The 19,479-nt window shown below is 41.1% G+C and overlaps 1 protein-coding gene across 1 annotated transcript in view; it reads left to right on the forward strand.

The window, feature by feature from the left end:
* Positions 1–461: 461 nt before the first annotated feature.
* Positions 462–19,479, forward strand: part of SPOCK3 (SPARC (osteonectin), cwcv and kazal like domains proteoglycan 3) — a 419,107-nt gene continuing 400,089 nt past the window's right edge. The window contains exons 1-2 of the mRNA XM_075611960.1: positions 462–615; positions 771–932. Coding sequence (XP_075468075.1) covers positions 771–932 — 162 coding nt within the window. The 5' untranslated portion in view covers positions 462–615. The remainder of the gene's footprint in view (positions 616–770; positions 933–19,479) is intronic.

Genomic DNA, 19,479 nt, shown 5'->3' on the forward strand with positions numbered 1-19,479 from the left:
GTGTTAAATAGACCTGCATTGCCTGCAAAAACTGTTCAGCACTAATGAAACACACAAATATTACTTTAATTCCAGATCAATTGCAATGTTAAACGGGTTTGATATGCAAGACGAGCCAGAATATACTGAAGGGGGATTGGAGAGCAAGCAAAAAAAAAAAATGGGAGTCAAAAAGTGCAAATGCATTGTGAGTGCAATCAAGGGCTAAAATACTGTACGTTGCAGTTGTTTGCACCATGCATTACTGGGCCATATTGTGTACCTAAGGTATCCTGAGTTCCGTCATCTTAAAATAACCCAATTGTGTCTTCGCCACGAGAATACTTTAACACAGTTAACCTCTAGTATTCACCCCCTCCCCAAATTCCATGCTGTGGTTGCACCCCTGGCGCCAGCTCTAAGAAGAAAGGGGGGAGGAGGCTGAGGGGGAGCAGGAGGCAGGCACTCGCCCGGCGCACTGAGCACAGCAAAGAGAGAGAGAGAGAGGGGGAGAGAGAGAGAGAGAGAGAGTGGACTGCTCCAGACAAGCAGAGGCAGCGGCTGCTGATAGTTGGCAGCGTCGAGCTGCATTTCCAGTTGAAGAAGAGAGCAGCACAGCGCGGAGCTTACAGCAAGGTGATCAGACTCTTGCCTGACACTTGTCCCTCTGCAAAAAAAAAAACCCCAACGAAATAAGATATTAGGCGTACAACATTGGATCAGAGGGATCCTGCATTCCTTTAGTCTTTTGGTCTGATCATGGTTTTTTCCCCCATTTGTGTCCCCTGCAGATGCTAAAGGTAGCCTTCCTGTGCATGTGTGCAGCAGCCTGCAGCGAGGTGCTGGCAGCGGCGGGCAGATCGGACAGAGGCAATTTTCTGGATGATAAACAATGGCTAACCACTATATCCCAGTATGACAAGGATGCCGAGCACTGGAACAGGTTCCGGGATGTAAGTCTTCAGATTATTTATTTGTAATGGCCCCTTTTTTTGTTCCATTAGTTGATGATGCATCATCTGTGTCTCGATTCTTTGTAGCTTTCTATGCATCTGTTTGGAGATTGAGAACGGGTGAGGAGCGGGTGGGTTTTTTTTGAGGGGTGGGGGGTTGATTACCTTGACATGGATGCTTTTACCTACTCAACTTTTAAATTGCCATCTATTCAATAGGTCTTGCTAGTAGCAGATGCCAAGATGCTAGGTATTATGCCAAGTGATCTCTGGTCGATCTCCTGTGTAACGGAGCATTAACATAAAAACTTCCAGTTCTTACAAATGAGATCCAAAGAAATGCAACAAAAAAAAATTAAAGGAATAATTGTATAATTATTCCGTGTCAATAGGTACATCAACTGCTGTAATTTGCTGATGTACTTAAAGCAAATGTTGTTTAATGACATATTTTACCTTTTTTTACTTGGTGGTTTTTGTGCGTAAGGGTCATTGATAGTAAAATAAGTTGAAGTTCTTGCAGCTCTCTGAGGAGGTTCATAGAAGCGGACATTATTTCTTTTTGAGACTGCATTGACTGGGATCGATATTAACCCCTTCATTACAATAGGAGTCTGAAACATAGTTCATTTCAGGCCCATCCTGCATGGTTGGATTTTAAGGTATCAACGATATTGTTATGTGTTATGACATACCCTTCTACTGCAATAAGCCATTGCATATATATCCCTGGCTCTGCCAGATTCTATTGCAGCACATAGAACAAGGAGGGAAATACAGTAAGTAATGGCTGAGGCAGCATGAAATGGTTATATAGCATTCTGTTTATGAACTGTAGAATGCAGCAAATGGGTATCTTTCTTGTATATAGAGCGACCCATTTGTTAATGTCTGTGTGATCTACTTCTAATCATTCATTGACCGTTCGAGGGATGTTTAGATACTTGTATGTTACTCTGGAAAATGTTGAGTATTTCTTTGAAGAAGTAGAGCTTAATGTCTAAAAGGTGCAAGTTGTGCTCTTCTTCAACAGGAGACAACAATAACAGATATTACTACTGTACAATAAAAATTATAGTTTAAAGAACCATAAATGCAGGCAATTACTTTCTAAATAGGGAAAAGTGGATGTGACAAAGGAGCAAGTTAGTCCATTTTTTGTGTTTATCTTTCTGAATGCTCCTGTTATAGCATAGCTGTTCTTTGGGAAACAAATACTGATGCTAGGTATGTGAGTGTACAGAAATGTTACTACTTTGGATTTACACAACTACATATCTACTTATATTTTTACGTAAAGGATTTATAGTGAACATATATTTCTCAATTTCTGTAAAGGATAAAAATAGCTTATGATTTAAAAAAAAATGTGGTACAAATTGATTTGTCCCCTTATTAAATCATGATCTTTCTCTTGCAATCAGACCCAGTGTCACAATTTTTTGGTTAGTGAATATATTTTAAGAAAAATGTATACATTTGATTGCTATGTAACTAATGCAAAACGTTGTTAATCTTCTGCAAACACTTTGGAAATTGCACTTAAAGTGTAAATCATCACCATTTCTACAATATTGTTCTGAAAAGTAATATGCTTATGAGCTTTAAAAAAAATACTTTAATACTGTACTTCAAATTCTGGCACCTGGTTACAAGTTGCACATTTTGGAACATGCTAGTCCGGAACCTAATACACTCTTAGTGAGCGAAAGATTTGTGCCCATTCAAGGACTGTAAGCTGCTAAAGAATACAATTTGCCATTTTGTATTTACTTGCAGCATGTAAAAAGTTGAAGAACCATTGAATTATATATATAAAAAAAATTAAGATTGATGCCAGTAATTAAGAATCTGAATTGCTTTCATGTCCCCAGATATTTTATTAGAAAGCAGAGAATAATTAAATTCAATGTGAACACAGAAAGGTTTTTCAGTTTTGACGCTGAAAAGTAAAGCACAAATGACAGCTAATTATAGGTTAATTTCTCAGTTAAGTGTGCGGATCTGTGTGGTCTTACAGTAGCTACGAAAATGTGCAGGAAAAGCTTTTAATGCATATATATATATATATATATATATATATATATATATATATATATATATATATATATGTTCATCAAGGGCATGCTTTGTTAAATTGTAATCCTCATGTTAAATTACTTACTGTATATACTTTTGCTGTAAGAAAGAAGCAACAGGTTAAAAATGAAAATACTTTTTTTTTGTCACCTTTTCCTTATTTTGCTCATTCATGGTGCTTTATCTGAAATGTAGACTGGATCTGTGCATGTGATATTCTTTTTTTCAATTAGTACAAATTTCTTTAGGACCAATTACCTTTCTTTAGGGTGCACATTCCTCGAAGACATGCATCGATCTGTGCCAACACATAGTAGTATAGTTAACAATATACTTGTATTTCATTACAACATATCCCTTTGGAGAAAAGAACAGATGCTTATGTAAATGAGTGCTTATAGACCTGATAAATAATTTGGTTTAAGATGACAATTAGTGTCATGTGTAAATTGGTAAAAGATTGCAGGGAAATCCTTAGATTTATTTTCTACTACTGTGCTAAAGACCTTTATGCAATAATGGTGATGAAGTGCTGTTGATTGTCTTCTGCTATCCTGTTGTTGCATCTTTGTTTTTGTTAACCTAATTTTTTTACAATACACCCCAAAAGATCCTGCTACAAAGTATAAACATTGTAGGAGTACAGTATAATGACATGGTTGTAAGAAATCATCTGGTAGATGAAATGCAACTTGCTAATGTCACTCTTATGGCCATGCATGTGCATGCAAAACATGCTCATAGCTAGATCATTTACTCTGTGTGACACACAAGTATTGCTTTTGCACTAAAACCGTCCATAATAACTCGTTACTAATGAGGAAACAATACATCTATTTATGTTTATCTTGGACATGGAGATATACTATATGTTTGCGTTTTTTCTGTTTGTTTCTTTTAAATGCAGCAAACATTGTTTTTTAAAATGTGATTATTTTTGCAATTGTTTCCAATTCTGTGTTGGTTGAGGTTGACATTAGTTTGAAAATTATTATGATGTTAATCGTCATATTCAAAAAGCACCACACTGCATCTAATGAGGTTTTTTCCTCATAGGTGGGAAGCAGGGGGTCTCCTCAGCTGAACCGCATTCATTTCAGCTCCGAGGACCTCTTGGTTCCCAATATACATTCCTCAGAATGCCACCCCCTGCTGGGAAACAAAATGAAGTGTTAAATCTCCCGCGGTATGTGGGCCAATAGGAAACTGCAACCTCATCCGCGGTGGCTCTCTCTTGACTTGCATGCCGTGGGAGATTTAAAATCTAGGCAGCACTTATCTCGGAAACCAGGGGTCCCCCGAGATTAAATTAACGCAATTCAGCTCCAAAGTCCACTTGCTTCATAACAATTTTTTTATTTTTTTTTTAAATGAAGGCAAGTGATAATTAGTTACCCACTCTGAATTCTAATTAAGTGTAAGTAATAGTAAAGACACAATTGTGAATAATATGAAATGAAAATAATATATTTATTTAAAAAAAAAATCTCTCTTAAAGCTGCAGTTCAGTCAATATCCTGCATGTGTGGTTTTTTTGAATAAATCAGTTCTGTAGTAAGAAAAAATACTTTTAGCATTTTCTGTTTTTAAAAAAACAACTTTGAAAGACCAATTTTCTTGTATTCTATTTTAACAAGCATTTGCTAAGGCACAGCCCCTTCATGTCCTGTCACAAGCCCTGGCACACCCCTTTGTCAGCCCTGCCCTACCTCTAGCACATGTCAGTGCAGGAGTGCTCATGAATATTCATGAACTTCCACTGAGTGACAGAGGCAGAATATAAACATATGCCAGCTCTAATTATGTCACCAAATTTCGCCGATCAATACATGGAGAACGAATTGACCGGCAGCTATACAGTTCTTTAGGTAATTAGAGATTGCCCACATGAAACTATTGAAGTAAAAAAATAAATTAAAAAAAAAAAAAAAAAGACTGAACTGCAGCTTTAAAGAAGCATGTATATGTATGCTTTGTTAAAGCCCTTGTATGAAATATAATTATTACAAACATATTCAGCAGTTAGTTAGTGTGTACTGTATGTTTAATAGAAACCTATCAGAAAATAGTAATTGTCTGGTAGAAGAGAGGTGAAGACTTCAGTAATAGGTAAACCGATGGAGAAGTTTGCAAACTCTGCATAAAGGTGAAGGAGCCTATCTACTAAGCGTTTCAATTTAAAAAAAATTAGCACACAATTGGTGCATGTCAAACTCATTTTCCATTGCGCTTGTTTGTACCTATGTACTAACCTCACATTTTTCTATCATTTATTTTGGTGCACAGAGATTGACTGTGTTTGGTACAGGTGTATGATATGTACTCAAAAATAATGTTTTTGTGCACCAAAATTGTCTGCCAAGTTCAACTCGGTTTAAACCCTAAAATAGTTAATAGTGCTAGCCAGGGATGGAAAAGTCCAGGGGCGACCAAATTCCCCCCCTGGTGCTTGTGCTGTGCGCAGTGATGACTGACCTGATTGACAGGTGAAGTCACCACTGCTCAGCTCAGTGAGGAGAGCAGGAAGCAGAGCCGCGTGAGAGCTGGAACAGGGCTAGCTGGAGGGACAAAGCTAGTTATAGGGGAAGAGAGCTTGTCAGAGCTGTGAGAGAGTGTCAGTGTGTGTCTGTGTGAGACTGTATATGTGTGTCTGTGTGTGTGTGTGTGTGTGTGTGTGTGTGTGTGTGTGTGTGTGTAAGTGTGTCCCAAATACATCCATAGGGACACAGAGCAACAACAGGTGGGGAAGGGTAGCCGAAAACGCCCCCGCCCCCTCTTAAAAGAAATCACTGGCTCCTACAAATTCTGTCTGGCTCCTAAGTACTGTATATTTTTGGTCACCTGAGTGTTAGCACATAATAAAGTTGCTATGTATGAACTACAGCACGGATGTTTCATTATATAGGTTAACAAAACATTATTTTTTTACAGTACGGCTAATATAAATAATATTACAGTATTGCTATACTGACAGTTTCAATTCAAATTCTATCAATCAGGTATTGTAGATGAGGTGTGCAACAAAAATAATTTCAAACAAATTATGCATGATGTGAATGAAGCCTTTTTTTTAAGGTTTCTATTACATTTAGCACTGAAATTTATGACACAGCACAACTTGAAAAAATATGCTAGGGTAGGGTTGCCACATTTAAGTTTTTTAATATGGGATGCCTGGTTGACGATATCAGTATAAAAGGATGGCATCATGTAAAACATGATTTTATATAAATGATCACATTCTATATAAGACAGCAGGATTGTCTTGCCTCTCCCCATCTGCTGTGGTCTGAGATAAGGTGGCATGTGCTTTAGCCAGCAATTTTGGATATGAAACATAAAAAAAGACTTTACCGACATCAGACTAACAGCCTCAAAGGGAACCAGCTCTGGAACCCGACGGTAACGGCTCTCAGACCTAACGAGCTTTGTCACTGCCCTATGTTACCATAGTTGGCGTAGTATAAGGAAGATGGACGCACAATCCCCTCTCCACCCCCAAACGCACACACCCTTTCTTCCCCTTTTGCTCTCTCCCCACCATTCTCTCGCCTTCTCCAATATGAACCCCCTCCATCCACCCCCCCCTCTTTTATCTCTCAGCCTCCCTCCATCCATCATCTCCCTTACTCCTTCTATCTCTCAGCCCTCCTCCATAATCTCTCAGCCCCACTCCATAAATCTCTCAGCCCACTTCCTTTTATCTAAAGCCAGTGTAGCATGGAGCGGAGCTAGTCATGGCAGCAGACACTGCAAGTTGCAATTGACTTTTGGGTCGGACCGCTGCGGTGGGCCCCGCCCCTGCCCTCCTCTCCCGCTGCTATTGTCCTCTTCCTCAGCTCTGCTGCAGGCTGCTGCCGCTATCCCAATTTCTTCCTGCCGCGTCCGCTGCCACCTCCTCCTCCCCCCTGAAAATACGTGATATTTGGCAAACCCAAGATGTTTCAGAGACAATGGGAAAAGGACGTAAAAAAAGTGACAATCCCCTATATAGAGGGACATCTTACAACCTATGCTAGTGCACAGAACCCTGAAGAGTTACCAGTATTTTTTGTTAAACTTGCGACATATAACAGATCTCTGATAGATGACATTACTAGAAATGGGTAATTTTTTGGGAGGTGTATTTGGAACCACAGCGAATCGGCTAGTTCCTTTGGTCCATGAATTTCAGCGGATCAATCTCATGAGTTTCTTACCTCTATAGCCAGTCCTCCGATCTAGGCAAGGGAATCCTCTGTCTGTGCATCCACTCGGCTCCATGAACCGCGCGATCACATGCGAGCAATGTGGGTGAAGCGGAAGTCCCCGGGAAAAGCTCTCTCCTGGTCGGTATCCTGGCTCTGAGGTATATTCAATCCTCCGATCTAGGTAAAACGATCACCTGTGTCCATGTCCATTCTGTGTTCCGTTAAAGCGCAGACGGGTGACTCGGCTGAAGCGGGGACTCCCCAATGATACTGTCTCCTGGCGGGCACCCTGGGTCTTGAATGGTAATAGTATTAAAAGGAAAAAACATGCAAAGAGCTAGCAAACAGCAAGGGCAATTTCAAAGTATAAAAGGCATTATTGGGCACATAAGAGAACAGGCTATACCATATCCTCCCTCTCTACGCGTTTCACGCCAGCAGGGGCGCTTCGTCTGGGAGTGACGACGCGCCCTTGCAGTGACTTCGGATGTTTTTTCCTTTTACCATGGGTTTTATCCAATAGAGTTTTTTCCTGAATGCGCGCGGATTAAAACCAACCAAATCCGTTTGCGGATTTTACACTGTGAAACTTATTTTGGGGGTGGGGGGGAAATGCTAGAAAATCCGACAAAAACGGATTTGGAAGGATTCACCCATTTCTATAATTTAGATAATGAGTCCTAGAATGCACCGAAAGAAGATTTTTTGATAGTGTGCTAACATGTTCAGGTTCTTATAATGTGTATTGGTTGTTTAGTAATTACTTTTCATAACTACATACAGTATAAGGGGTTACAGCAAACATATCACTGTTATGGAATGAGTTGCCAGGGGCTGCCAAATATTTGGCTGGGAGGCAAGTCGGGCTCACTAGCCCAAGTATCGCACGCCACCTGACTTTATAAATATAAAACATAATTGCGATGTGTGTGTGTGTGTGTATGTATATATATATGTATATATATACATACATATATATAGACAAACAAAAGAAAAAAGCAGCGCCTCTGGATATATGTAGGGAATAATCTAGAAATAATGTGCTAATGGTTTGTCAAATAAGATATATATATATATATATATATATATATATATATATATATATATATATATATATATATATAATAATAAATAAATATCAAAGAAATGTTCTAATGCTGTGATGGCACAAAATGTACTAGATGCCTGTGCTCAATTACTAAGGATAACTATAACAAACAAACATTAAACAATAAAAATGCATGTGAATACACAAAAATAAATGAAAGAAGAGGGTAAAAACCAGTCCTCAAATGAAAAGTCCAATGTAGAAATGGATGCAGGTGCAAGGGGTCTCCGGCTGCTCTCAGAATGGACAAACCACGTCCGTAGGGAATCTAAAAGGAAAAAAGAGGAGAGAGCGCACGCCCCATAGTGTGAAACTGTATATTTAATGAGGGAAAGGGGAGGAAGGGGGGTTAAAAATGCACTCACAAAGGTACAGATAAAATAGCATTGTGTGATAATAATCACCACCATCCGGTTGCTGCTTTCCGTCCTGGGGGGATACCCGATCTCCAACAGGATGGGTCAACGTCCCTGCAGATGTCCAGGGCCAGTGGAAGTATGATAAAGTTCAAGAGTCAAGGAAAGTGGCTCCGTGTTTCCAGGCCTCTATGGCACCAGCGCATGGATCAATTCACTCCAGCGCTTCGTGATGACGTAATGTCAATGCGTCCGACGTGATGACGCTCCCTATTGATATATATATATGGAGTGAATTGATCCATGCGTATACATATATACATACACATATCAAGTACATGCACCAACCAAACACATATAGCAGATAGGGTACATACAGACATTCACATTAGATATATGCTATGTACCTACTGAACACACGCCAGATACATGCAGCACACGCACACGCATGAACATGACATATATGCACCATAAACACATACTTATATACTGATGAACATGAACACTTACTGACATGGAGCTGCAGCAGAGAGTATAACACAGTGGACAGCCAAGAAGATTTCTTGAGCACCCCCACATGGCTGGAATCCCATCTCTGCAGCAGGGGCCGTACCAGCGAACCAATACGCGTGCAGTTGTGCAACATTTAGAAATCTGAATGTCCGGGGGCAATTTCCCCCCTGCCTCCCAGGCCAGCCCACAGCTCGAGTTTTGCAAAGTATTCAGTTTACAGTACATAAGTGACTCTGAGATCCAATATTTATCACAATGTCACTGCACTCATATAAATGTATTAATGGTTGCTCATGATTGCTTTATTTGGACAAGTGATTTAGTTAAACATTATTTCTGTCTAACATAACAAGTTTGGCGCTGATTATAAATGACAGTCATCAGTCTAAAAAACATAAGTCAAGTGGAGCTTAAACCATTTGATTAAGTATTTTAATCAGTGCAACAAGGACCTCTGAGATTTCCACTCCAAATAATTGTGAATATATTTTGTCATTTGTTGTGTTGAGCATATTTTGTCAGCATTTAAAATAGACAGTTGCATAGCCAGTTTCTAAGTTCACTGGAAATGATAAATTTGTTTTGGCCTGTTTATTAAGAGGATTATGTTAATACCATCAAACATCCTTATTTATTGATATTTAGTCTTTTAGCATTTGTGCCAAGTGTAAGACACTTGTTAATTAAGTTCTTCTATTCTATTATTTATTTGAGGTTTATTTAGGGAAAAAAGTTCCTGAACCCTAAGCAAAGAGACTATAATTTAAATTTAGTTTAATAAGCGATTCAACTTTAAAAAGTGGCAAAAAAAAGAGATCCACTTTGTTAAATATTGTTTTCCAATTCCCAATCATTTCATAATCACTTTACGGAATTTCATATTGATCCTTTAATAAGCAACAGTGCCTGCAAGTTGTCCAGCAAAAATAGCCATGCTTTCATTATAATAAACACAATATAAATATACCACAATACACTATGTCACGTACAGGACAGCAGTGAGCACGTAATCTGCATATGGAACAAGGGTTAACACACAGCTATCCATCTGATTCACTTTTCTCCACTTATGGACCCTCAATTGACTAATATTTTCCCTCAATCCATTCCAATATACTTTTGCAAGGTACTTCAAATAAGTTATATTTACCTGTACTCCGTTACTATATATATATATTTATCCCAAATGCAAAACGATATTTTCCAGGGTATTTGGCCCCTGTTTATTAAAGAGAAACTATGCACTTATCACACACATCTGTTTTAGCAAAATGTGTCCAAAAATTACTCTCTACAAAGCACGCAACAATTCAATCAGAGCTCACAATATTTTTTATTAAAGGTTAGTTGTAATATACAAAAATACAGTGCGTAGGTTATGTAAAAAAAGATTACAAGAACACGCAGTTATAATAAATGTATACAACAAAAGACAAAAAATACCCAATGCTATATACAATGTGACAAACTACATAGTTAAATACTTCAATATTAGTATTGGTATTCTCATTTAGTTAAACCCTTTGGCCAAAGCTTTATAAGCTTGCAGCCACTTCACGTCATAACCCGTATGTTACTTCTGCAGTGGAGGAAGAATGATTTTAATAGACCTGTCCTACACAGGAACATGGAAAAACCTGCTGCTTAAAAAGTGGGGAGGGGTGAGCTTAAACCCAGGGAGGAGGGTCCACAAACCTCCAAGCAACTGACACCAGTTGAAAATTAAAATGAATGAACACACAATCCCTTCAAGCTCTAACCCCAGAACCCACTACATATATACATATACAGTTAGGTCCGGAAATAATTGGACACTGATACAAGTTTTATTATTTCGGCTGTGTACCAAAATAAATTCAAGTTACAGTTAAATAATGAATATGGACTTAAAGTGCAGTGTATCAGCTTTAATTTGAGGATATTCAAATCCAAATTGGAGGAAGTGTTTAGGAATTACATCTCTTTAATATGTAGCCCCCTCTTTTTCAAGGGACCAAAAGTAATTGGACAATTGACTCAAAAGCTGTAGAGTGTTCCAGACAATTTGTTAACCTCAATAACCTTACGTGCACCAGATTGATTTAAAAAAACTTACTATCTTTGACATGCTAAACAAACATTTTTTAATTGGCTCTCTAAAATAAAGCACATTAACTTACAAACTGATTTTCTTCTGACTTGCTGTGTCTATAAAGATACATGCAGTTGGCATTGGCAAAACAAGTCTGAAAAACACTTAAAGGGGCAGTTCCACATCGATCCATGATCATTTTTAACCCTTTTAGTGCCCCAAGACGTAGTCACTACGTCGTGGGGTCTGGGACTCCAGGGGCTCCATGATGTAGTGGCTACGTCATCCCCGCAGAGGGATTTTTCTCCAATTTAGATCATGTCCTGTGTTCCCAAGGAGCATAGGACATAATCTAAAGTGAAGGGAAATGGTAGAGGAGGACTCCCCCTCTTCCATTTCTTGTGGAAGGGCTTCCGCCGTCCTGTAACCGTGCTGTATCAGAGGGGTCGTGGCATTCTGGTGCCATGGCCCCTCTGACACTCAAAGGGTTAAATCATCCAACTTTTCCGCTGTTTGTCAAAAGGTATTTTCAATAGAATTTCATGACATTTGTTTCTTTTTCTTTCCTGTGCAAGACTTCATCTCATAAACTTTTGGAGCTGTTGTTCCCAAACTTGTTCATCTCATATTGGAGAAATAACAGCAGACATGAAGAGGTCATCTAGTCATCCTTACTAACTGGCTCTGCATAGGGTGACCAGATTTCCAAAAGCAAAAATCTGGAGCCTATAAAAAAATTATTTCTAACACAAATTACATCACTTAAAAAAAAATGTTATAATGATATATGTCTAATAGCGTTCCCAATTATGGTGTATTATTGATTTATTTCTCCCTCTCCTCATCCCCTCTCCCCCCTCTTCTCTCCCTCTCCATTCTTTCTCTCTTTCCCCTCCCCCATCACCTCTTCCCCCTCCCATCCCTCCCCCCTCAATCTTCCTCCCCCATCCTCCCTCTCTACCCATCCTCCCTCTCCCAGCTAAACCGGGACGTCTGGTCACCCTAGCTCTACAGCATATAGCTGCCGTATGGCCAGCTTGGGGAATGGATACTATTATTTTCTTACAGAATGCATCAAACATTTTTATGTACCAATTGTGATATTTTTGGAGGAAACGAGCAATATTTTAGAGGCTGGCTGAAACAATAATTAACTACTTTTCTATTATGTGAATAGTGAGATGTGGAATCCATGTATAATAATATAAATACTCAGGGCCGCCAACAGCTTTCATATGGCCCAGAGCTACAGTTTCCACCGGGGCCTCCCATCTAGGTGGCCTTGCGAGCCCCCCCTCTTTCTATTACACACCCTCTCACACACATCATTGCTCTCTCACTAACACTATTTCTTTCTCTCCTCTCGCACTACTACCTCTTTCTTTCCCCCTCTCTTACTCCGCCCTCCCTCTCTTACATCCCTATCTTACATCTCCTCCCTCGCTCTCTTACACCCCTTTTCCACCTCTTATACACACTCACCCGCCTTGCTCACCTGCTCTCCCCCATTGCTCACTTACTCCCCTCCACTTCCCCCCCTCTCTCGCACTCCCCTCTCACTCCTCTACCTCTCACTCTTATACCGCCTTCTCCTCCCTCTCTTACACCCCTCTCTCGCTCACTCCCCTCCCTCCTCCATCACTCAATACTCCCTTCCTCTCACTCAATCCAAGCCCCTCATTTCTCCTCCCTCTCAAATCCCACTCCCTTTCTCAAATTCCACCCCCTTCTCACATTCAATTCAGCTCTCCTTACACTTCCTCCACCCCTCCTCACACTCAATTCCACTACTCCCATCTCAGTCAATTCCCCCCTCCCCTCCTCACATTCAATTCCTTCCCCTACGTCCTTACACCCAATACCCCTACACACAAACACACACACTTCCCCCTAAGAATTTTATCTTGAGGGGAGGTCTCCAGTACAGCGTCTATCCCACGGGCGAATGCGGACGTTGTGCCCAACGTCAAGCTTCGAGCAGCACACGCGGAGGAGAGGATTGAGGTGAAGGCCAGGGTGCAGCTAGGGAGAGCTGTGGCCCAGCAGCCAACAGAGGCTGCAGCCACCAGACCTGGGACTGTTGTCTGAGCTCTTCTTGATTACTGTGAAGTTTTCTAGTAATGAGAAACATTCCTAGAAAAGGAAGTGATTTTTTGTGATTTTCACAAAACTGCGTTTTAACCGATACTGATCACTCACTGAGTGATTACCCCTGAGGAAGTGACGAAACGAAACACGTAGGGTCAGAGGTTGTGGCGACTTTTGAGAAACATATGCGTTTCATTCATGAGGACACCTCCATATAAAAAGTGAACAACCACCCCATCCCAAAGAGTGTACCAGTCAGTGGGACGTGCTGCCGAACCCCCTCTCCCCGGCGACGGAGGAAAGAGCAGGAGCTGTTTTTCTATTGTTGGACTCCCACACTTATTATCACTGCTGTTGTTGTTACATGACGCTATCAACGGAATTTCCAAGCTGGTCTAGATCTACAAGATTCTATCTCCCTACAAGTATTCCACGCTGTTCATTTATCAGTCTATTTGGACATTCATTTGGACTTTGTTTCTAAGGTGCCGGTTTGAATATTTTTCCGATACTGATCACTGCCACTGAGGAATGGCTGCCTTACTATTTCCTTAGTTTGGTGTAAACCCTTCACTAGCACTTAAAAAAAGTAATATATCTGATATACTTTTACTCTCTGATATCTTTATGGTCACGCAGACTTTTGGGCCTAAATTAGCATAGCTTCTAAAAACAAGTAAATATTTATAACAACCATGAAAATTGTTTGAGATGGAAGTACTTTGATGATTTTTTTCAAGTTATTGCATGTGAATTAAATCTTGGTAACTAGAATTACACTTTTGAAGCCGCAGTCTGTGCTGCTCAATATTTGTGGGGAGGGGGTCATAATTTTTTTACATTACCTGAACCTTGGGATCCCTTAGAGAGGATCCAAAATACTTGTGGGCACAGAATCGCTGCTAGGTTCAGCCTGAGTCTAGCAAGCTATGATAGCATTGAGTGAAGACATTTCAACTTTCCATTGGTGACTCCACAGCCATATTTGTAGTCTTTTGGGTGTCAAACACCTGTATAAAAAACTACACATTTTGATAAATACGTGGTCCATGAATGAGCTCAGTTTCACCCCCTGATTCAGGAGCGTTTAAAACAATATACACAAAAATGCAGGGAGTACTGCTTTAAAGCTTATTAGCTAATGAGTAAAACAAAATCATCTGAACTTGGATCAATTCCATACATGCTGTGTGAGCATTATTTTAGAGTAAATTAAATTAATATTTTGACAGAAAGCTAATAACAATTGCAAATACACAAAGGGAAGGGACACAGTAGGCTCTGATGTTAACCTTGAGTATTAGTTTAACATCTAACTTGTGTTTTATTTAATAACAAATTGACATTTGTTTTTATAATTAGTTCTACTGGGGCTGAACCATATTTAGTTTTAGCTCTGGATATGTTCTCACTTTCCTAGTTCATAACAATCTTATTTACTGGTAACAAAAAAAATTAAAATGGCCATTAGGTTCATCAAGTAGAAAGCCATGGCATCATATAAGTATTCCAATGACATTACAGCTTTCTCTTGGCTTACCTGGTGTCCATCTTGTTTCCACTGGACAATAATTCAAATCAGTGGGTCCCATAAGCTTGGGTTACAAAATATATATATGTTGATTATGTTGTTTTATCTTTTTTTTAACAATAGTTTTACCCAGTAGTTATTTGTACAGGAGGGGCATAGTAGTGTATCGCCTTAAAAAAGATAAGGAGAATATTGTCAGTAATACAGAATTTACTTTAATAGGAAGCCAGGAAAGCGATTTCAGCAAGAGAGAAGCAGAAGCAGATTTAGGTGGGAGTTACATGATTTTTGTGAACAAAAATAATCTTTCATGCTCTCCTCGAAAAGCCCATATTTTAGAGCGTGAACAGCCTTTAGTGGATATGCAATATGAAATACCCATACTTTAGTTCAAGGAGAAGCACTGATATAGGGTATTCTCTTTAGTGGATATGCGTTACCATTAACCTAACATTAATTTAGGTTATTATTAGGTTGAATAGCCTAACATAGCTTAATGCATCTTGGCCTATGTAAGAAATACTATATGTTAGCATCCAATAAAAGACTATTTTGATTGGAACCAATTAGCTAATAATAATAATAATAAATGGCACAGCACTCCAAACCCACCTTGGCAAACTTGATACCCTCTACAACTCAATATGCTGTGTTGTCCTCCAATGCAATTAAAACACACATCACTGCAAAATGCTCAAAGAACTAGATTGGTCAGCACTTGAGTCTAGGCGCAAAGTTCATCTCTCCTGTCTTGCCTTCAAATACTTTCAGGGCAAGCTACCCGCCTATCTGAACTAGCTTCTCACCCCTACCACATGCAGCACCTATCATCTGAGATCTGACTCCAAAAGACTGTTCATGGTCTCAAGGTTCAACAAAGTATCCGTCCGCTCCTACTTCTCTTACCATGCACCCCACAACTGGAACAGTCTACCGGAGAGTCTCACTGCCGCTACCAGTCTAAGTTCCACACACACACAAACTCTGCAGAAGACACACACAAAATGCAGTAGAATCACACAAACTCTGCAGCAGCCACACACACTCTGCAGCAGCCACACACTGCAGCAGCCACACACACACAAACTCTGCAGCAGCCAGACAGAAACACACACACACACACACACACACACACACACACACACACACACACACACACACACACACACTAGATAGAAACTGCAGCTACAAACAAACTCTGCAGACAAACACTTTCATTGCAGCTACAAATACACTCTCTACCTCCTCAACTCAACTGTCGGTGGAACTCTGTTCACAGAGGGAGAGGGAGGAGTCACTGCCTGGCTGCTGCTTCCTGACCAACCCCTGCCCTGTTTCAGAGCTATTCTGACAAAAGGAAAAGCTGATTGGCTAGAAATAAACACTTTTCAAGCTGCCAAAAATTATGGGCATTCCTGAATGAATAATGCCTGGAATTTTAACCAATCAGAGAGCAGGGATTTCAATAATGCGTGGAATTTTAGAGCTTTAGCCTATAATTCCGGGTAAAACATTTTTATAAATAAATAAATAATTCCTAACAAGAAGTGGGATTTAGGATTCTCTGATTTAAAGCAGCAAAAAGTGAAAAATCATATGTTTTTTTTGGTTTTTAATTAAATCAGTTCTGTAGTATTAAACTCCTAATGCCATTTTTATGATTTTTTACATTTATTTATTCTTTTGTTGCTACAGCAACCATTTTGAAAGTCACATCCACTTCTTCTTTTGAAACAGACTCTGACACACACCTTTTTTAGCTCTGCCCTTTGGCAACAAAGTATCACAAACAGATCTTTTGCTGTGTTCAAAACAGCCGACTGTCTATTGCTCTGAAAGCTGTAACAATAATGTGCAACAGTTTGTAATATAATGTTACATATTAGCTGCAGCATTTCACAGACGGCAGCACAAAGTTAGAAGGCAGCCACAATCTGGATATTTACAGCTTTATAACAGGAGCACCAAACGATTGCCAGCTTAGGTAAGAATGTAGAATTATACATTGTCACATGCTTTACATATAAAAATAAAAAATAAATAAATAAAGGGGGGGATGTAGTATTGCTGCTTCCGTTTGTATTCGTTTAACGGGTTCTGTGATTAATGATTCAAAAATCATTAACTGCATAGGGTTATATGTATCATTCCTTAAATATTAACACAGAGTGGCTATTTTGTCCTAAATCGTCCTACAATATACCTGTATCTGCACCAGGCAGTGTCTGTATGTTATTTTTCTAAGCACTATTTTCTTGTATTTCTGTATTGACCTGGGATGTTATTTAGGATTTGTATGTACAGGAAATACTATATAATGTGATTTATATAGTGCTCACAGTGTATGCAGCAGTTTACAAAATTACAATACAGGGACAGTAAAGTACAAACAATGAGAAGAAGTGCAGCAAGCAAATGACAATGTAAGGCTGCGCTTATAGTGCCTGCGATGCGACGTCGCACCAAAACAAATGCATTGAATCCGTTGCATGTGCTTATAGTGGGCGCGACGGCTCGACCTTAATCTCTGTAGTCAGTAGAATTTGATTTTTACAGCGACGGTCTCACCATGTGACATGCTGTAAACCAATCAGGATGCAAATAGAAGAGAGAAATGGCAGAGCACAAACGGAAACATCAAAAAAAAGAGAATTTAAAAGGAAAGTGCGTTATCCATAAAAAGTTTCATGTTCATGGAGGGAAAAATGGCTAGACATTACTATTACCATTAATTTGGTAGGGTAATGCCTTGCCATTTTTCCCTCCATGACCATTAAACATTTTATGGATAACTCACTTTCCTTTTAAATTCTCTTTTTTTGGATGTTTCCGGTTGTGCTCTGCCATTTCTCTCTTCTATTTGCATCCTATCTCCAAGGACGGAGGCACACCAAGAAGGTCTGGTAGGATAAACATGGGCGCTGCAGCGGATTCGTGAGTTTTCTTGCTTGATACATGGTCATATTATTTACAAAGGTATTAGGGTACTGTTCATTGGGATGATTATTAGCCTTAGGCTAAGGCCCCGCTCCCTCAGTCAGCGCGCCCGCACGGCAGACAGGCGGCGCACTGACAGGCACAGACCGCGATATGCGGTCTGTAGGGAGCCGGGGCGGGAGTGGGATGGGGGGGCGTGGAGTGGGATGAGGGACCCGCTACTCTCCCCCCCTCCCTCCACGGGCTCGGTCTCCGGGCTGCAGGAGGAAGCTGCTGCGGGTTGCTGGAAGGTAAGCAGTTCCCGCTCCCTCCCCCTTCCCCCACAAATGCCCTCTTCACACACGCTGACACACACACACACACCACCCCCTACCTTGTGGAGGATACTGTCTGACAGCTCCCGCCCCCGCCGCTGATAGGCTCATCAGCGCACCACGTGACGCGTCACCGCTCGGGATCACAATTTTCTTGCATCCCCTGGTGGCTGATGCGTCACAGCACGTTGTGAGCCGTGCAGCGAGGGGGGACTGGGACCGGCTAGGAAAGGATACCCCTGCTGGTGAGGAACGCGGCCGCGCGTGCCGCCGGACACAGCGGGACCAAAGCCTTAGGTTCCTGGACATTCTTGAGTGCCCTCTACGCTGTTTTACCAACTAGGATACCACACCCAGTACCCTCCCACAATCTATACCATACCCCAGACCTCACATGGGAAGTATCATCTTCATATCATTATTACTACAGCTGTTTACATTTCTTAGCACCACGCGTTATACTTTTGTTTTATAAACCAATCAGATAGCTTCTTATGCATTATGAGGGGGGATGTGTGTGTGTGTGTGAGTGCAGGGAGATGGTGTGTGTGTGTGTGTGTGTGTGTATGTGTGTGTGTGTGTGATTAGGCCCGCCAACAGGGGTGGTCTGCCGGGGTGCCCGTTTTATTTAAAAAAAAAAAAAGGCGGTGATTGCCGTGTGCATGCACAGAGCCGAGGTCCTGGTGCGCATGCGTGGGAAACAGGGTGTCTGGCCTCAACTTGGGGATGGAGGGGAAGCGCTGTGGCGAGCCCGCCAAACCAATCCAGCTCCCCCTGCGCCCGCCTCCTGGCCCGGGCAGCAGCTGCGGAATTAGCCCACTATTCTCACCCCCCTCAGCTGGCTACCTCCCGCGCCCCCCGATGCTTCCTACCTCCCGCCCCGGGCAGCAGCCGCGGGGATATTGGGGGCAGAGGGGGAAGCGTCTGGCGGGCAAGGAAGCAGCACCCACCCGGGCAAGGACAGTCACCCACCCAGTCACTCACTCACCCACCCAGGCAGTCACCCACCCACCCATCTCACCCACCCAAGCAGTCACCCACCCAGGCAGTCACTCTGTCACCCACACAGTCACCCACCCAGTCACTCAGTCATCCACCCACCCAGTCACTCAGTCATCCACCCACTCACCCACCTAGTCAAGGTCATAGGCAGTCAGTCACCCACCCAGGAAGTCAGTCACCCACACACGCAGTTACCCACCCACACACACAGTCACCCACCCACCCAAGCAGTCAATCACCCACCCACCCAGGCAGTCAGTCACCTGTCTTGTTGAAAATATAAAAATAAACAGATTGCATTGTAATGTTTTTTCCCGTAGGCAATGGGAGACACTGCCCCAAAGAGCACTGGGATATA

This window comes from Ascaphus truei, chromosome 1 (genome assembly GCF_040206685.1).
Source record: "Ascaphus truei isolate aAscTru1 chromosome 1, aAscTru1.hap1, whole genome shotgun sequence".
Classification (NCBI taxonomy): Eukaryota; Metazoa; Chordata; class Amphibia; order Anura; family Ascaphidae; genus Ascaphus; species Ascaphus truei.